Genomic DNA, 15,242 nt, shown 5'->3' on the forward strand with positions numbered 1-15,242 from the left:
TGGAACATGGCAGCTCAAGTTGACAGCCGGGGATGAGGAGAAGGCTTTTGCAGAAAGAAAAGCTCGATTCTCTGATGGCTTAAATGGCTTAAATACATTGAAGCAAGAAAAGATAAGGGAAGGACAAGCGATAAGACAATAAGGAGGTTGAAAATGAGAGGGAGAGGTCCTGGAATTTCATTTTATCTCAACACTTTGTAGAGATTTTGGGAGCAGGGGATCCAAATTATCTATCTTGGTTATAAAAATAATTGCTTTCTTACCATGACAAAGGGCAAATTTACTCCTGTGTGCAGAGATAAGTGAGAGGACCAAGGAAAAAAATGTTTTTTCTCCTGGACTAATCTGTCATGACCCCAGGTTGACCTCGTTTTGTTTTAATTTCTAACAATCTCCAGGATTTTTTCTTATTTATTTTTGAATACTCTGCTTAAAAGGGCCCACTATTTCATCTTCACTAAATACTAGTAGTGAACCGAATATATTTTCACCAACCACCAAACGGTCGAATAGTGAAGTTTAGTATTTGAGTGAAGCCAAGGTCAAAATCAAATATTAGTATTATATGCTGAGTAAGCTTCTTGCCTATAGGTGTGAGTTTAAATTGTCAATAAAAATTTATTAAATTGAGCACATTAATTACTAAACATAATTTATCAAATTTACACTTGATTACATTTTACAACATTTAATTACTTTAAGTTTTATTACTAACATTTCAGTACTCACATTTTAAATGTTTGATATTAGAGTGCAGGGACAGTCATTTCTCAACCCTATCAGCTTCGAGGTGGACTCTGTGGTCAGCAGACTCCTCTCCGTGGCCCAGTCTGGGGGAGGGGGTCGCAGAGAACATGACAGTAGGAGCGACATGGATACATCCTGGGACATGGATACATTGCAGGGTCTGTATCCGGCTAGGGTCCTATTCCAGTGGAGGAGCTGAGACAGCGTGCCACCACCCCCCACCCCCTCACCGCCACAATTGGCTCGGCCAAGATCAACCTCAACGTGCGTGGGCCATAAATGGAGGATTTTGTGTTTTAACCACTTGCTTTTCAGTTTGAGACCTCTTTTTGCTTCAGGTTCATCTTTTGCATGATGATAGGGACCTCAGAATGGTTCATCAGGAGATCCTAGTCCAGACAACGAGGCACAAGGGAAGGGGACAGGGCCGAGACAGGAATGGGAAGAGCAGACACCAAGCCTGTTTCAAGTTCAAGCAGGGAGGGAGGCAAATAAAATCACAAAGCAACTACACTTCCTTTTTGCCCTTCTTCTTAACATTCTTGTTTTTTGTGCACTTTTGTTTTCAAAGACTTACCTCCCCCAGCCTGCCATTTGCCCTGACTCTGTGTATAAGCTGATGCTCAGCTGCTGGAGAAGAGACACCAAGCACCGTCCTTCGTTCCAGGAAATCCACCTTCTGCTCCTTCAACAAGGGGACGAGTGATGCTTTCACTGCCTGGCGACATTCCAATGGCCCAGGTCCTTCTCATGAGACCTACCCCTCACCCACGCCTAAGCCACTCCATCTGGACATTGAATGGGCCTGGGAGGCAGAGGCTTGTTGGCTTCTCTCTCTCTCTGTCCCTGGCCTCCCTTCACTCCACTCCCTCACTCTCTACTCCCAACCCATATATACTCTTTTTTTTACATTAAAGAACTAAAAAAAGAAAAAAAAAAAAGCCTAGGGCAGATAAAATCTAGTAAAGAAATCTTACTTAATATACCAAAGTGTTGGATAGCAGGCTAGAAAATTTAGATAATTTATACAGGTTAAATATGCTATGTTTATAAATGTGCAGATGCTACAATATTTTTCCCATGTCACCTTTTAAAACGTATTTTCAGAACGAAAAACTTGAAGAATACTAATGTCTTAGGAAACATGAGATGAGGCTTAGGGAAAACACTCGGTAAGTGTGGAGAATCGGATGCAATGGTTGGTATTCAGCAACTGATCATAGATTTCTTGGTTTCCAAATTTGACCCTCTGGACATGTCCTACCCTCTGTGTTTCCCTCTCCTGTCAAAGCAGATGATACATGCTTGAGAAACTCCCACTTCTTGGAGTGGGTGTTTTGTTCATTTGTGGGCGGGGGTCAAGGGTAAGGTCGATATGGTCTATATGTGTAGGCAACACAGAGGATGTGCATAGGAGAGAATGCCTGCTGCAAGGCTGTATGAAGGGGAATTGTCATTTGCCAAAAAAGAGCCTCATACATGGAAGGATTCTTGAACAGAGAATGGATATAGGAAAAGAGGCCTGTGGAGGACAGGTAACAGATGTGCTAGTCACCTGTGATTTCTGCAGAGGGTCCTCTTCTTGTTCAGATGTTATCAGGTGTGTGTTTCAGTGAGAGCCTGGTTTTGAATCAGTAAAGACTGGTGTTTTGATGTCTGGATCACAGGCCCTTTAATTCATCTTCTCTAAGTCTTTCAGCTCTTTTAGTGAATGCATCCCCTAGGGAACCCATGTCTGAAGGCTGTGTGTAATAGGGAGTAGATCTGCGCATTTCCAGAATGCTTGACCAATGAGGGCCAGTGAGGGAAAGTTACAAGCAGATAGATTTCTACTCCTTATTAGAGAAAGCCTAGCCAGCAGAACGCACAGGGTGAATGGGCCACCTCCAGAAGGAGGGGGGTGGGGGGAGTCTTTCGTCACTGAAGAGCTTCAGATGTAGGCTGAAGAATAGGCAAGAGAGATGTAGGCTTTCAAACACAAGGTATATGGTTGTATGAGATGATATTTAATGTCCTTTTAACCCTAAGAGTCCTTGATTTCAGAGAGACACAGGGTGAGCACGAAAGAGAAGTCATTCACTGCTTCTGCTTCATACACACTCTGGCCTCAGAGATGGTGTGGCCAGCAGAAGAGAAATCGGGACAGTCTGGGTTCAGAATTCATGGAGACTGATACACTGTCAAATGAGTCCTCTCAGAACGGACTGTGAGCTTTATGCTCCACAAGGGCTCAGATTTAGTGAGAAGCAGGAAAGGGGGCCTCTCAAGTTTTTCTATAAGAAAAACTTATAGAATAAACTTCCCAAGCTCAGAAGAAATAGTCTTGAGTCCTTGGGTCTGTTTCTGGAGCCCTCACCTGGTCCCCCTTGTGCACAGTCACTCAGGGACTTGACCGTTCTCCCTTGTTCAGCCTTCAGCATTGCTCCAGGCTGCAGCAGAAGCAAAGTTCCCAAATCCTCCAGATCATCTTCTGACCCTAGTGAATACCTGCCCCCATCGCTGTCCTTTGACTCTGGGCTCCAGTCTCTCCCAGGACTAATTCTGTAGAGATTGTAGGTTTGGGAGTCAGGAGAGCGCTGGTTTGGGGGCTTTGGTCCTACTTCTGCCCCAAGCCAAGCGTGTCACCTTGGACAAGTCCCCTTACCTTTCTGGACTTCCGTTTCCCTATCTGTAAAATGAGGACATTGGATTAGATGGTCTTGAAGCCTCTCCCAGTCCTGATATGTGCAGGGCGGGTTGGATAATTCTACAGTTGATACGGATTCCCTTATCTGGTCCTCTCCTGCTCTGGAAATCGTGGTCAGCAGAAGGAATCATGCAGGGAACTCACTGTAATAGTAACGGACACAGCTGCCAGGGGTACAGTGCTTTGAAGTGTTACCAGGCATTTCCACAGACATATCTCAGTTCATATGTGCAGGGCCAGACATGTTCTTATCCCCTATCCTCTGCCTCCAAGACCAGGGTTAACTTCATGTATTAGAGAGTTCCCTAGAAAAACAGAACCAATAGGATATATATACATAGATATATATAATTTATTATAGGGGATTGACCCACATGATTATGGAGTTTCAAGGTCTCACCATCTGCCTCCCGCAAGCTGCAGACCCAGGAAAGTTTTGAGAAACAGAGGGCAGGAGAAGACTGACATTCCAGCTCAGTAGTCAGGCAGAGAGCGCGAATTCCCCCTTCTGCTGTCTTTTTCATCTATTCCCCCACCCCTCTCAATGGATTTGATGAGGCCCCCCCCACATGGGAGAGGGCAATGTGCTTCACTCAATGCACCCATTCAAATGCTAATGTCATCTGGAAACACCCTCACAGAAACATCCAGAAGTAGTGTTTTATCCGGGCACCCCCTGCCTAATCACCTCACTTCAGTAGAATCAAAGAGCCTTGAAATCAGGGCAGGCAGCCTGTCCTCCTTCATCCTCATGCCTTTGGGAGGGCTCCATGCAGATCATGCCCCACGATTTCTTGTGTGGCAAGAGAAGACATCATATCCCCATCTTCGCCTCATCTCGCCACTTCTTTCTTCTTACCTTTCTGCCTTAATTCACTGCATTCCATGATCCCATATTAAAAAAAAAAAATCATACTGAAAATCAACTTAGTGTGTCTGGATTTCCCTGGCCTTGAGTCACAGAGTGATCTGTTTCAAGTGGCTGGCAAGCATGCGTTCTCCCGTACAGTGACCCTGTCCCGGGAGGAGGACACTCATTTTCCGGCACCGAGACTCTTGATCACAGACACAGGTCTAGTGTCTAGCCGGGTCGGACCCACAGAGCCTCGCTGCACAGACCCAACAGACCCAATAGAGGACACGGTGAAGGCTTAGTATGTTGAATTTAAAGGTAGCTCCAACCTCGATGAGAAGAATGTAGCTGGGAATTTTTAGAAAGGGACATAGGAAAAGGGACAGCCAGACAGGGGGCTTTGTTACGTGTGTAGTGAGTTGTCCTCTTGAAGACATACGTGAAATAGTTTATGTCCAGATTGTGTTTGTGAATTGGCAGATTTAAATTCATACTTTTGCCAGTGAATGGGCTGACAACTAGGTCCACATCTTGATGTGCTGTCCAGACACATATGCGATCAGATGAGATCTGGAGTGGGAAGAGGCACCGGGGAGAGAATGTGGTTTTCGTGCCTGGAAAGGTCACTTACAAGTGCACGAGACAGTGTAACAAAGAGCATTGTATGGAATTGGAGTCAAAAGTGAAGCAGTGAATGTGCACATGGCTGAGTGGGGGAGATGGGTGGGATCCAGAGAGAAGGCGACACAGAAAGAGGTAAGGGAGGGTATGCAGGGAAGGACACAGGGCGGGGCAGGGTGGCAAGGTAGAAACAGGTGGCGCAGGTGAGAACCCATGCTGAAGCATGAGAGCGAATCTCTGAAGAGAGGTCCGAGAGAGGGCAGGAAAAGCAAGCATCTTGAAGATAAAGGATAGCTGTGTATAGAGAAAGAAATTCTGAATGATAGAGATTATAAACGTATTTATTGAAAAATGAAAAGTCAGGTGTGATGTATGAAAAGGAGGGGAGCTTTTCAGAGTTTTCAGAAAGGGCAGGTCCTGACAGAAACACATCAGCAGCCGTCAGGGAAGGGTCTTCTCGGTTGTGAGGTGGTGGGGGAGGGGGCCGTTAGAGCATCGGTGGCTTTTGGACCCCTGCAGGTGCTGGGGATCCCAGTGGTGGGAAGAAATCAACCCTTTGCCTGAACTAGACTGGTTCCCAAGTGCCACTTTGGAAATGAAGACCTAGAGATAGGGAATTTATGGCATTTCATGGGTCTCTTTCCCCCTTCTCTTGCTTCTGTTAACCATATCCACTTTAAATAATGCCCATCAATGCTGTGCCCAGAAAGGCCACAGGGAAACATTGAAACAATGGGCTGAAGTTAGACAAGACTAAGTCTTGTTTGATATCTATGGGAAGAGGTATGTGCCACGTTGGAACCATGTGTTTTTCTAGTCCCATCCAGACCCACAAGAAAGCCATGATGTGGGGCTAAGCCATGTGTTTTGAGTAACGGGGAACAGAAGAAGGGGAGTGTCTGCAAGAGGGAGACATGAAGATGTTCCAAGGAAATATTCTAAAACAGAACAGCATCTGTTTTGCCCAAAACTGAAAAAAAAATGAAGAAACTTATAGTTAGGGCTTAGATTACTCCAACATAAGTCTTTGATCCGAACTTGAATTTATATTGATATACCTGCCATCTTGGTCTCTTCAGTAAGACCCCTGACTTCTGGCAGGGCATATGGTAGGTCCCAAAATATTTCTGGAATTTGCAGATCCTGATCTATGCTGGGAAATCCTTCTGAATTGAAATTTAACATTTTTATAGAAACAGATGAATATCTTTTCCACTTGGTAAATGTCTTGGAATGCTGAATCAAGACAGAAACACCAGAATGGTTAATGGTGATTGGATTTTTTTGGCATTTTGAGTTCTCTGGCACAATTAGCTGCATCGCTTGGTGGCAGACAAGTGGTGGGTAATTATTTACTTGCTGTATCTTAAAAAAAAACACAAAACTTGTTATTTTGAAATACTTTTAAGACTCGTAAGAAGTTGGGAAAATAGTAGAGCAGCCCTACCCTGACACCAGGCTTTCCCCATTGGTAACATCTTCTGTAACCATTGTCTATTTTCAAGCCCAGAAGGTTGACATTTGTAATACTATTAACTAAACTACAGACCTTATGCAGATTTCACCAGGTTTTTTTACATGTACTTACTTAGTTTCTGGATACTTCATTCCTTTCTAATTTGTAACCTGGCCTTGCTTGGATGCAGCAGGAAAAACACTATCTGGATACAATTCTACAAAATTCTAAAGAGAATATAACACATTAATCTGTTCGTTTATCAATGAGCAATATCCTGCCTAGACTGCTTCTACATTTTCTGACTAGTTTGGCTCTTTAGCATCTGGAACAATCCAAGAACAACTTAGAAGGATTTGGAAACACAGAGACAGTGAGACCTGCATGGAGCTTGCTGGCTAGAGAATCAGGTGTGGGGCATTCTGGATGGTCACCGCAGTTCCTAGAAGTGAGTAGGGTTTGTAATGGTGGCAGGCGGGGGACTTAGGGTAAACCAGTATTTTGGTCAAGAGCTGAGTGGCACTTAGTTAATGGCACCAGGGCTGGCTTGTGAAAGGAATAGGGTACAATGGCAAAGAGTCTTCTAGTGTGTGATGAAACACAAAGTTCAGAATAGTAGAGACATTTCATTTGCCTAAATATCAATTCTTAAGTGGAATAACAGCTACATTGGACCAAATTAAATGTAAACACAGAAATAACCTGGGGTGGGGGGGAATTAAGACAGCTGTGAGTTTTGTGATGGCATCTTTCATCTGCCTATTTGTGGGTCACAAGATGATTCCTGTGTTCACACTGCCTAACGCATGCCCTATCAAGTTCCAAGCACATAGCAAGCACTCAGTAAATATTTGCTGAGTGTCGTTTTTGGAATGAATAAAAGGCAGAAACCGAAACTTGTCATCCAGCATAACTGGGGTGAATTTAGGGAGAACTGCTTTGCTATAATGCAGAGGGTTTATTTTCAAACAAAGAAAGAGAGAAAAGTGCCCAGACTCGTACCTGGTGAAGTACATTCTCCATTTGTATATTTTCTAAGGATGAAATAGATCTATGGAGATACCTCATTCTTTGGGGTAGTTAGACAGCAGTGCAAGGCAGTTCTCTACAAGACACCCCATCAAGAGCAGGGAGGGACTCTGGCCCCAAGCCTAGCCTATTTGAAACAAGCTTTCTGGTTTCTCCAGCAGACACCTGTCAAGAACCTCTAAAGGAGAAGGATCAGAGTCCCCAGCTAGCCTGTGCTTACCCATATTCACAAAAGCGTATGAGGGAAGAATTTGCAAAGAGACTCAAGGGAAAGCACAATGTGATAAGGCAATCACCTGTTTTCTTGAAAAGAGGCTTAGAAATGGTTGGAATTGGGTAGGATTCCTGTAAACACACCCAAGAGTTTGTAACCTAGCCTATACATTTTATGTCCTTTACTACTCATGATACCCTGTTCTTCTACCCTGTTGTCTGCTAACTTTTTCTGAGGATTGAGTTTCTGAACCAACAGGGCTCACTCTTCCTATGAGGAGGGAATATCTGGGCCTCGTTTTGTAGGCTTTGGAGGATGATGTGTCTTGTCAAGGGGTAAAGAGCAAACCAATTGATCTCTGCTTAAAACTATCATAGTCATTCCAAAATAGAATACGTAAAAGTTCTCTGTATTAGAAAAAGAAACAAGATACCAATTGTATATTTTCTTTTCTTTATTTATTCTCTGTAAGTCTGTCAGATGATAAATTGTAAATAACAATGATTAAAGAAATATGCTACTGATGGATCCTTCTTTCTGTGTCAGCAGCTCTGGGCTTGGTTACCTTTACTCCTTACAGTCTCTTTGGAGACCTGATGGGGCACGGGAACGGAGCCAAGGAAGTGTGGTGTGGTGTGCATGCTGTGCGTGCCTGTTCATTGGGGGATATCCAGCAGAGAGTTACTTACACAGGCTTCTCACATATTACTTGACTGTTTATTGGAAGAAAAGCATCTTGGTCTCTGGCACATCCAAACATACTAGAGATTGGGATTCTGGGTTGTCTCATTAGTCCAGTTCTGGAGAATCCAGTCCAGAATTAATTGCAGATGCTTTATTGTTGTTGTTACAAAGTGGTCTTGTTTGATACATAGAAATCTCTTCTAAATCCAAATGTCATCTGTCTCAAGACCACCCAGGCATACAAAAAGCAACAAAAACTCTGAACAACCAGAATACAGACACAGTCTTTGTAAGAGAAACTAAGATGAACCACCACCACCCCCACCCCAAAGAAAAAACATGTTTCTTACTTGGTTCCTGAGGAATATATTTATCCTTTTAATTTTCTGAATAATTACATATTTTTTCCAGCAATAGCTATGATAGATAAGAGAATGGGTAGAAATTCTCAGAGAATACTCAGAGGACAATAATAATTCACGAAGGCACACTCTGACCCTCAGAGTGTCTGGTTTGATTCCAGGGCTAAAGGCCAGGGATTCAAGTATCTGTGCGGTGGGAGTGGGGTTGGAGGCAAAGGAGAAAAAAGTAAACAGGAACAGCAGAGATGTTCAAAGAGATACAATTGTATTGTCAACACCTGTTGTCAAACTTTAAAGGAAGGTATGCATGATACGTATTTGTAGACGATATGGCATCTATATGCCAGGCATTGATTTGAGTATGTAATTTGTTACTGATTGATTGCCACTTAGAATTTTATGTTCGTTTTATATTTGATAAAGAAGTCTACACACCTATCTTCTGGTCCTTGAGTTGCATGGAGTAACTCCTTATGTATAAGCAACATATGTACCTCTTCCTATCTAGTGAAATGGGTAAAATCCTGTTCTCAGAGTAGCTTTGGGCCAGGCTGAATGTGTAGTGATTTGAAGAGGAGACAGATGAAAGAGACCCACAAGAAGAGCTATATGGCCCCACCAGCAGCTGTTCTTTTGCAAGTCAGTTCTGAAGAGGTTTCTTTTTTTTTTTTTTTATTCTTATGTTAATCCCCTACATTACATCATTAGTTTTAGATGAGGTGTTCCATGATTCGTTGTTTGTGCACAACACCCAGTGCTCCATGCAGAATGTGCCCTCCTCAATACCCACCACCAGGCTAACCCATCCTCCCACCCCCCTCCCCTCTAGAACCCTCAGTTTGTTTTTCAGAGTCCATCGTCTCTCATGGTTCGTCTACCCCTCCGATTTCCCCCGCTTCTGAAGAGGTTTCTAAGGACCCAGAATAGAGCTCTGTCCTGGGTGCTAAAGGTACTTTTACTCATCTTTGTCTACCTAAGGACTGTTTCAGGCACCATCAAAGGAACCAGAGATCGGTTTCAGCATTTAGGGGAGAGGCAAATTTACTTATAAGGTAGTAAATAGTCAAAGGTAGGAGTGCTATATTTACTATTCTGTTCAAGGGGCCAAGGTTTGCCAGGGATACATGGGATTGTTGCGTACGAGGTTCCTCTTCTGGTTTCCAGGAAAACAGCCCCATAAACAGTATAAACTCAAGATGACTAGTTTGGGACGATGAAAGCCACACTTACTCACCTTTCAATAAAGTATATATTATAACCGTTACTGAGGTGTCCTACATGTGATTAAATATTTTTAAAATACAAAATTCAGTGCCATCTGTTTCAACAGATTTCTGTTCTCCTGGTCTCTCTGGCACCTCTAGTGGTTCAGCCCATCCTGTGAAGGTTGAAGAACCTTGAAAGGCCCAACCTGAATTGAAAGAGGGAAGCAAAGAGCAAGGTTTCCTAACTTGGACTGGATGGACATCACGCTAGTAGGGGACTGCCACTCTTGCTCTGGTCTTCCTGTTTTCACTTAACTCACACTGGGTCCTATACTGGCTGTCATCCCAAAATTGTGGTGATGCTGAATCTCCAGAGCCTGGGCCCTCCCCCTTCTTTGTAGGAATGAGTTTTTCATAGGACAGCCCCACAACTCTTACTCCTTCTACATGTCACTTCTGAGCCCTAGGACACTTTATTTTTTTTTTAATGTTTTATTTATTTATTCATGAGAGTCAGAGAGAGAGAGAGAGGCAGAGGCAGAGGGAGAAGCAGGCTCCCCGCCCAGCAGGGAGCCCGACGCGGGACTCGATCCCAGGACCCTGGGATCATGACCTGAGCCTAAGGCAGACGCTTAACCATCTGAGCCACCCAGGCGCCCCAGCCCTAGGACACTTTAAAAGGAGGCTTTGGGTCTAGACTGTAAAGATTGGGGTTAATTTTACTCTAGGACTCCCAGAAAATATTGTCAAAGCGTGGTCTCTTTAGAATAGTTGTAAGTGGCATAGGGTAGGAGCTGAGTACCACGCAGATAACAGTAAAGATATTTTAATGATTTAGGAATCTAATATTCAAATAATTGATTTATTTTCTGAATATAATTTTATTGGTATAAGATAAAGTATTACTAAACTAGCCGATATTGTTCCTGGACAGAGTACCAGTTCTGAATTCAGGTTTAGCTGCTTGCCACTCCAAATCAACACTCGAGAGACGAGTGATGGTGGGAAAGCAAAGGTTGCTTTATTCAGGAAGCCAGCAACCTGGGAAGATGGTGGACTAGCTTCTCAAAGACCATCTTCCCCATCCAGACCAAGGTGGAGGCTTTTAAAAGGGAAGTCATGGGACAAGGGGGAGGGGGGCTACATGAAGGAGAAGCAGGTGCCCCAGCAGTTAGGTGTATGTCAACATGACCCTGAACAGACCTGCTGGTATTCGTGGCACCTGTTTTTGAATGTAGTCAGACCTTATCTTCTGGGAAAGTTCGGTTCTTCACTCCCTAAGGCCAGTGGTCTGCAAATTGCAAGGAAAGTAGGTTAGTTCTGTTGCAGACCAAGGGACTTAGGTCAGCAAGCAAGGAGCCCATAAACTTGAAGCGAGCTGGAGTGCTGTTACAATATCAAATTAATCAAGACCTCTATGATTTCAAAAGCCAGTATAAATTATATCAGTCTCACATTGCTGAGGGATCATTGCTTTGCATGAATAATTGAAACTTTGAAAGAGGCCATGAAGTAGATTAAAGTACGTTCCGTAGAACATACATGAGGTGTGGAGTTACTTAGTGTGAACCTAGACTAGTGATGGTCACCTTGTTACCAATGCACGATAAGTAGAGAAACCTAGAGTAAGCCTTAGAAACTTTAACAGCAGTTTGGCAGAAGATTCTTTTATGTGTTACATCTAATAATAAAAAATTGGGGCTTGTATTTTGTATCCTTCGCTTTTTATTTCATTTTTCTAATAATGCTTTGTTACTGTATTTTCCAAAAGTACCCATCTGGGATGGCTTGGAAAAACAAAACGGGTCCTTTACCACAGAGTCTGAGAAACACTGAAGTAGGAGCTTACAGTACACCCTCGCAATGTCCTATGAAGTTCTTAGATACTCTGATTCATACCATGTTCCAAATTTTGAAAATTGGTTATTCGTGCATGAGTCTACATAAAATTTTTAATGAAATCAATGTTCATTTTTGCAAAGATGATTTATTTATTTATTTTTTATTTATTTATTTTTTAAGATTTTATTTATTTATTTGAGAGAGAGAGAATGAGAGAGCATGAGAGGGAGGAGGGTCAGAGGGAGAAGCAGACTCCCCGCCGAGCAGGGAGCCCGATGCGGGACTCGATCCCGGGACTCCAGGATCATGACCTGAGCCGAAGGCAGTCGCTCAACCAACTGAGCCACCCAGGCGCCCAAAGATGATTTTTTAAAGAGAAAGAGCTGGTCCGGGATCAGAAGCTGGTCTGTAAAACGGCGCAGTGCCTGGATCTACACTTCCCAAAAAGGAGTGGAAAGCAAAGTCGATGATACTACTCAAACTTCAATTCCTAGACCCAAATCGTGCCTCTAAAATTAAAGCGTTCTTGTGCAAATATCCTGAGCCCTTCCTGCAATAAAGAGGCAGGCTGATCTCCCCGGCGTGCCAAGACCCTCGCCCCCGAGGCCTCCTCGGCTCAGGGGACCTCCCGCCCTGCATCCCGCAGGCGCTGACGGAGCCCCGCGCGTCCTCTGGCACGCCTGCGCCGCCTAGGGACGACGGGAGTCCGGATTGGCTCGGGCCCGGCCCCGCCCCTCGGCCTACCTCACCCCCCCCGGGCCCGGCTCGGGGAGCGCACGGCGGGCCGCGATTGGAGGGCCCAGCGCGCAGTCGATGACGCGAGGGGAGCGGGGCCCCGCCGCGCTCTGATTGGACAGCGGCGGCGGCGTGGCCGCGTAGGGTGACCGGATTCCTGTGCCCCGGAGGCGGTGGCGGGGCCCCTGCGCGGCTCGGCGGTGGGGAGGGAGACCATGCGGAAAGTGGTGGTGGTCACCGGGGCCAGCAGGTGAGGCGTCCTCGGAGGCCGCGGCGGCGGCGGGTCAGGAGTCGCAGGGAGCAGGGAGAACAGGGCCGGACCACCGCAGGCGACCCCCGCCCCCCCCGGAGCAGGCGTCCCCGGCCTCGCCCGGTGGGGCCTCGCGCGAGCCCCTGCCCCGCAGGCCCCGCAGGCCCCGCGTCCTCGCTGCGCCCGCCCCGGGCGTCCGGCGGCTCGAGGCGCACAGTAACCAGTGCTGGAACTGAACGTGACGGCGGAAAGGAAAACTGGAGCGTCGCGGGGGTCCTGCTGGTGTCCGGGACGAGGGCGCTTCCCACGCGGACCCCGCCTCCTCCAGCTGGTCCGGGTCGACCTCGGTGCCCGGCGCGTAGCGTCGCGACCGTCGTGTGCTCCCAGTGTTGTATCTGTGCAGGACTTTGCCCCCCAGATAAGGTTCAGCACCCCTGAGCAGTGGGACGGGGTGGGTGGGGGGTGTCATTCCACCCAGCACAGAGCTAGACACCTAGACACGCCCTTAAAAAAGTAAGCCTCTACCTGGCGAGGCGTGGCAGGAGTGCAAATAACCATCACCGCCAGTTCCTAATTATTCCAGGGCCGCCCATGTGGACTCTCGGCCTCTTCTGTCCCCCGCTTTTACTCCTCATCCGCACTTCTGTGAAGAATGGGAGGATGACACCAACCAAACCATTCTGCCTGTTGCAGTGCGAGGTTTTGAGGGATTAAGGCAGAGGATGTGTCACATGTCATCTAAAATCCGTCCGCTTTCGCTTACCCAGCCACACCCATGTTAGCTCAGCGGCGCGGCAGGTGTCTGAGCGCCCTGAACAACTGACAGGGTGCTTCCTAAGCTGAAGTCCGAGTCGGAACTGTTTTTGTGTGTTCTTTTTTTTAACGTATATTGTGATGTATGCACTTGGATATTTATTGTAAAGACCTGCTGTTCTCAAGTGAGGAGGAGTAGAGGTAAACCTATTTGATGCTCTGTTGGCAAGGCCCAGGCTTTGGTTGTGCTCAGCCCAGCTGGTCTGAGTCGTGTCCTCATTTACCGTGAGGTTTCAAATGCCATTTCTGAAGGAGTTTATCTGTCTTTGTCTTGTGCCCTCATCCTCCTGCTCGTCCCTGGTGCCCGTCTTATGTTTCCTCTTCGTACCTGCTGCTTAATCAAGTTGAGTTTTTTCTCTTCCCGTTGGTTATTCGATCGTAGTAGTTGAGAGGGACTTGCCTCCTGCTGTGTTACTGTAACATTCACCCTTTCTTGTTGGGAATTGCTTGTGCTCGGGATGGTGGCAGCGATACCAACAGGTAGTAGAGCTCTTGCCCTTGAGGAACCTAGACAGCAAAGTAAAACATGCACGCAGGAAACGGCTAATAGGATGCTCGTGTCGGCTCTTGCTGGTGAGGTACAGACTCCCTTTCATGAGTGTCGTAACAAGTACAGCATGCAAAGCGCCCGATGAAAAGACAGCGCTCATGTGCTCTCGGAAACACAAACTGGACAGCCTCCTGGGCGAGTGACTGACTATTCAAGTTGGGGGGGTGGTCTTCCTTCTTCTGTGAATAATGTTTGAGTCTTCTTTCCTCTGCCTGGGCTCCTCATGGGAGCCCATGTTGACAACAGCGATTTTCTGGACCAGAGAGCAAAGCCTCCTATTTGGCGCCATCTGAATGAATGCATATTCTGTCTCCGAATTGTCTCACAGTGGCGTTGGCCTGGCGCTCTGCAAGCGGCTGCTGGAGGAAGACGATGAGCTGCACGTGTGCTTGGCGTGCAGGAACGTGGGCAAAGCGGAGGCTGTCCGCGCCGCGCTGCTGGCCGCTCACCCGGCCGCCGAGGTCAGCGTCGTGCAGGTGGATGTCAGCAACCTCCAGTCAGTCATCCGGGCCGCCAGGGAGCTCAAGCAAAGGTATGCCTCTTGTTGACGGGTTTTCTCTCACGCGACTGCATGAGACAGCAGTGAATAAAATAAGAAAGGAGAGGAAAACCTAAACATCTTACACCAGGTGCAGTGTAAGAAGTTAGGCTGAGGAGATCCGTACAGAGTGACCCGTGGTGTCTCAGGAGCACATTTTCATGCTCAGTCATAATCGCTATTATTTTGTGAGGATTAATTTGAATACACCTTGATGTGTGATTAGTTGGGTGGACATTATGGTAACTCCCTTCTGAATACGGTTTTTGCATCTTTCCTCCGTGTAACGACTTCATTAAGTAGGTTGGACAGGTGCCTAGGACTTGATATTGGTTGGGTTGGTCTGAGAACCCACATCTGCACCCTATTTCTTCAGAGATTTTTTTCCCCCACAGGCCCTTAAAGATTTGTTTACATCTGCATGGTAATTGGCATGTAATAGGCATTTGAGAAATATTTGGTGTAGGAAGGAATAGAGTCCTTGGACGTATGACTCCCTAGAAAGTGTACACAAAATTGCATATAGGTGCACAATGCATTTTTTCTGGGGAAGGAGGCATGCTTTTTTTTTTTTTTTTTTAATTCTAGGAGGAATTTATGGTCCAAAAAGGTCAGGAGCCCCACACTAGTCCACACTCAGCCCTAAGGATATGGGGA

The 15,242-nt window shown here is 46.0% G+C and overlaps 2 protein-coding genes across 5 annotated transcripts in view; both read left to right on the forward strand.

Annotated features, from left to right (window-relative positions):
- DDR2 (discoidin domain receptor tyrosine kinase 2) overlaps window positions 1–8,130 on the forward strand; it is a 152,227-nt gene extending 144,097 nt beyond the window's left edge. For both annotated transcript variants that reach the window (XM_045876802.3, XM_064593831.1), the window contains one exon: window positions 1,319–8,130. In XM_045876802.3, the coding sequence (XP_045732758.1) occupies window positions 1,319–1,453 (135 nt within the window). In that variant the 3' untranslated portion in view covers window positions 1,454–8,130. The remainder of the gene's footprint in view (window positions 1–1,318) is intronic.
- A 4,397-nt stretch (window positions 8,131–12,527) lies between these two features.
- HSD17B7 (hydroxysteroid 17-beta dehydrogenase 7) overlaps window positions 12,528–15,242 on the forward strand; it is a 30,724-nt gene continuing 28,009 nt past the window's right edge. For all 3 annotated transcript variants that reach the window (XR_008506224.2, XR_010412178.1, XM_045876805.3), the window contains exons 1-2: window positions 12,528–12,684; window positions 14,376–14,579. Coding sequence is in view for 1 of the 3 variants with exons in the window: in XM_045876805.3 (XP_045732761.1) it covers window positions 12,650–12,684; window positions 14,376–14,579 (239 nt within the window). In the remaining 2 variants the exon portion in view is untranslated. The remainder of the gene's footprint in view (window positions 12,685–14,375; window positions 14,580–15,242) is intronic.

Source organism: Mirounga angustirostris, unplaced genomic scaffold (assembly GCF_029215605.1).
Source record: "Mirounga angustirostris isolate CCGP_5_RB_7025 unplaced genomic scaffold, mMirAng1.0.hap1 SCAF_6, whole genome shotgun sequence".
In the NCBI taxonomy this organism is placed as follows: domain Eukaryota; kingdom Metazoa; phylum Chordata; class Mammalia; order Carnivora; family Phocidae; genus Mirounga; species Mirounga angustirostris.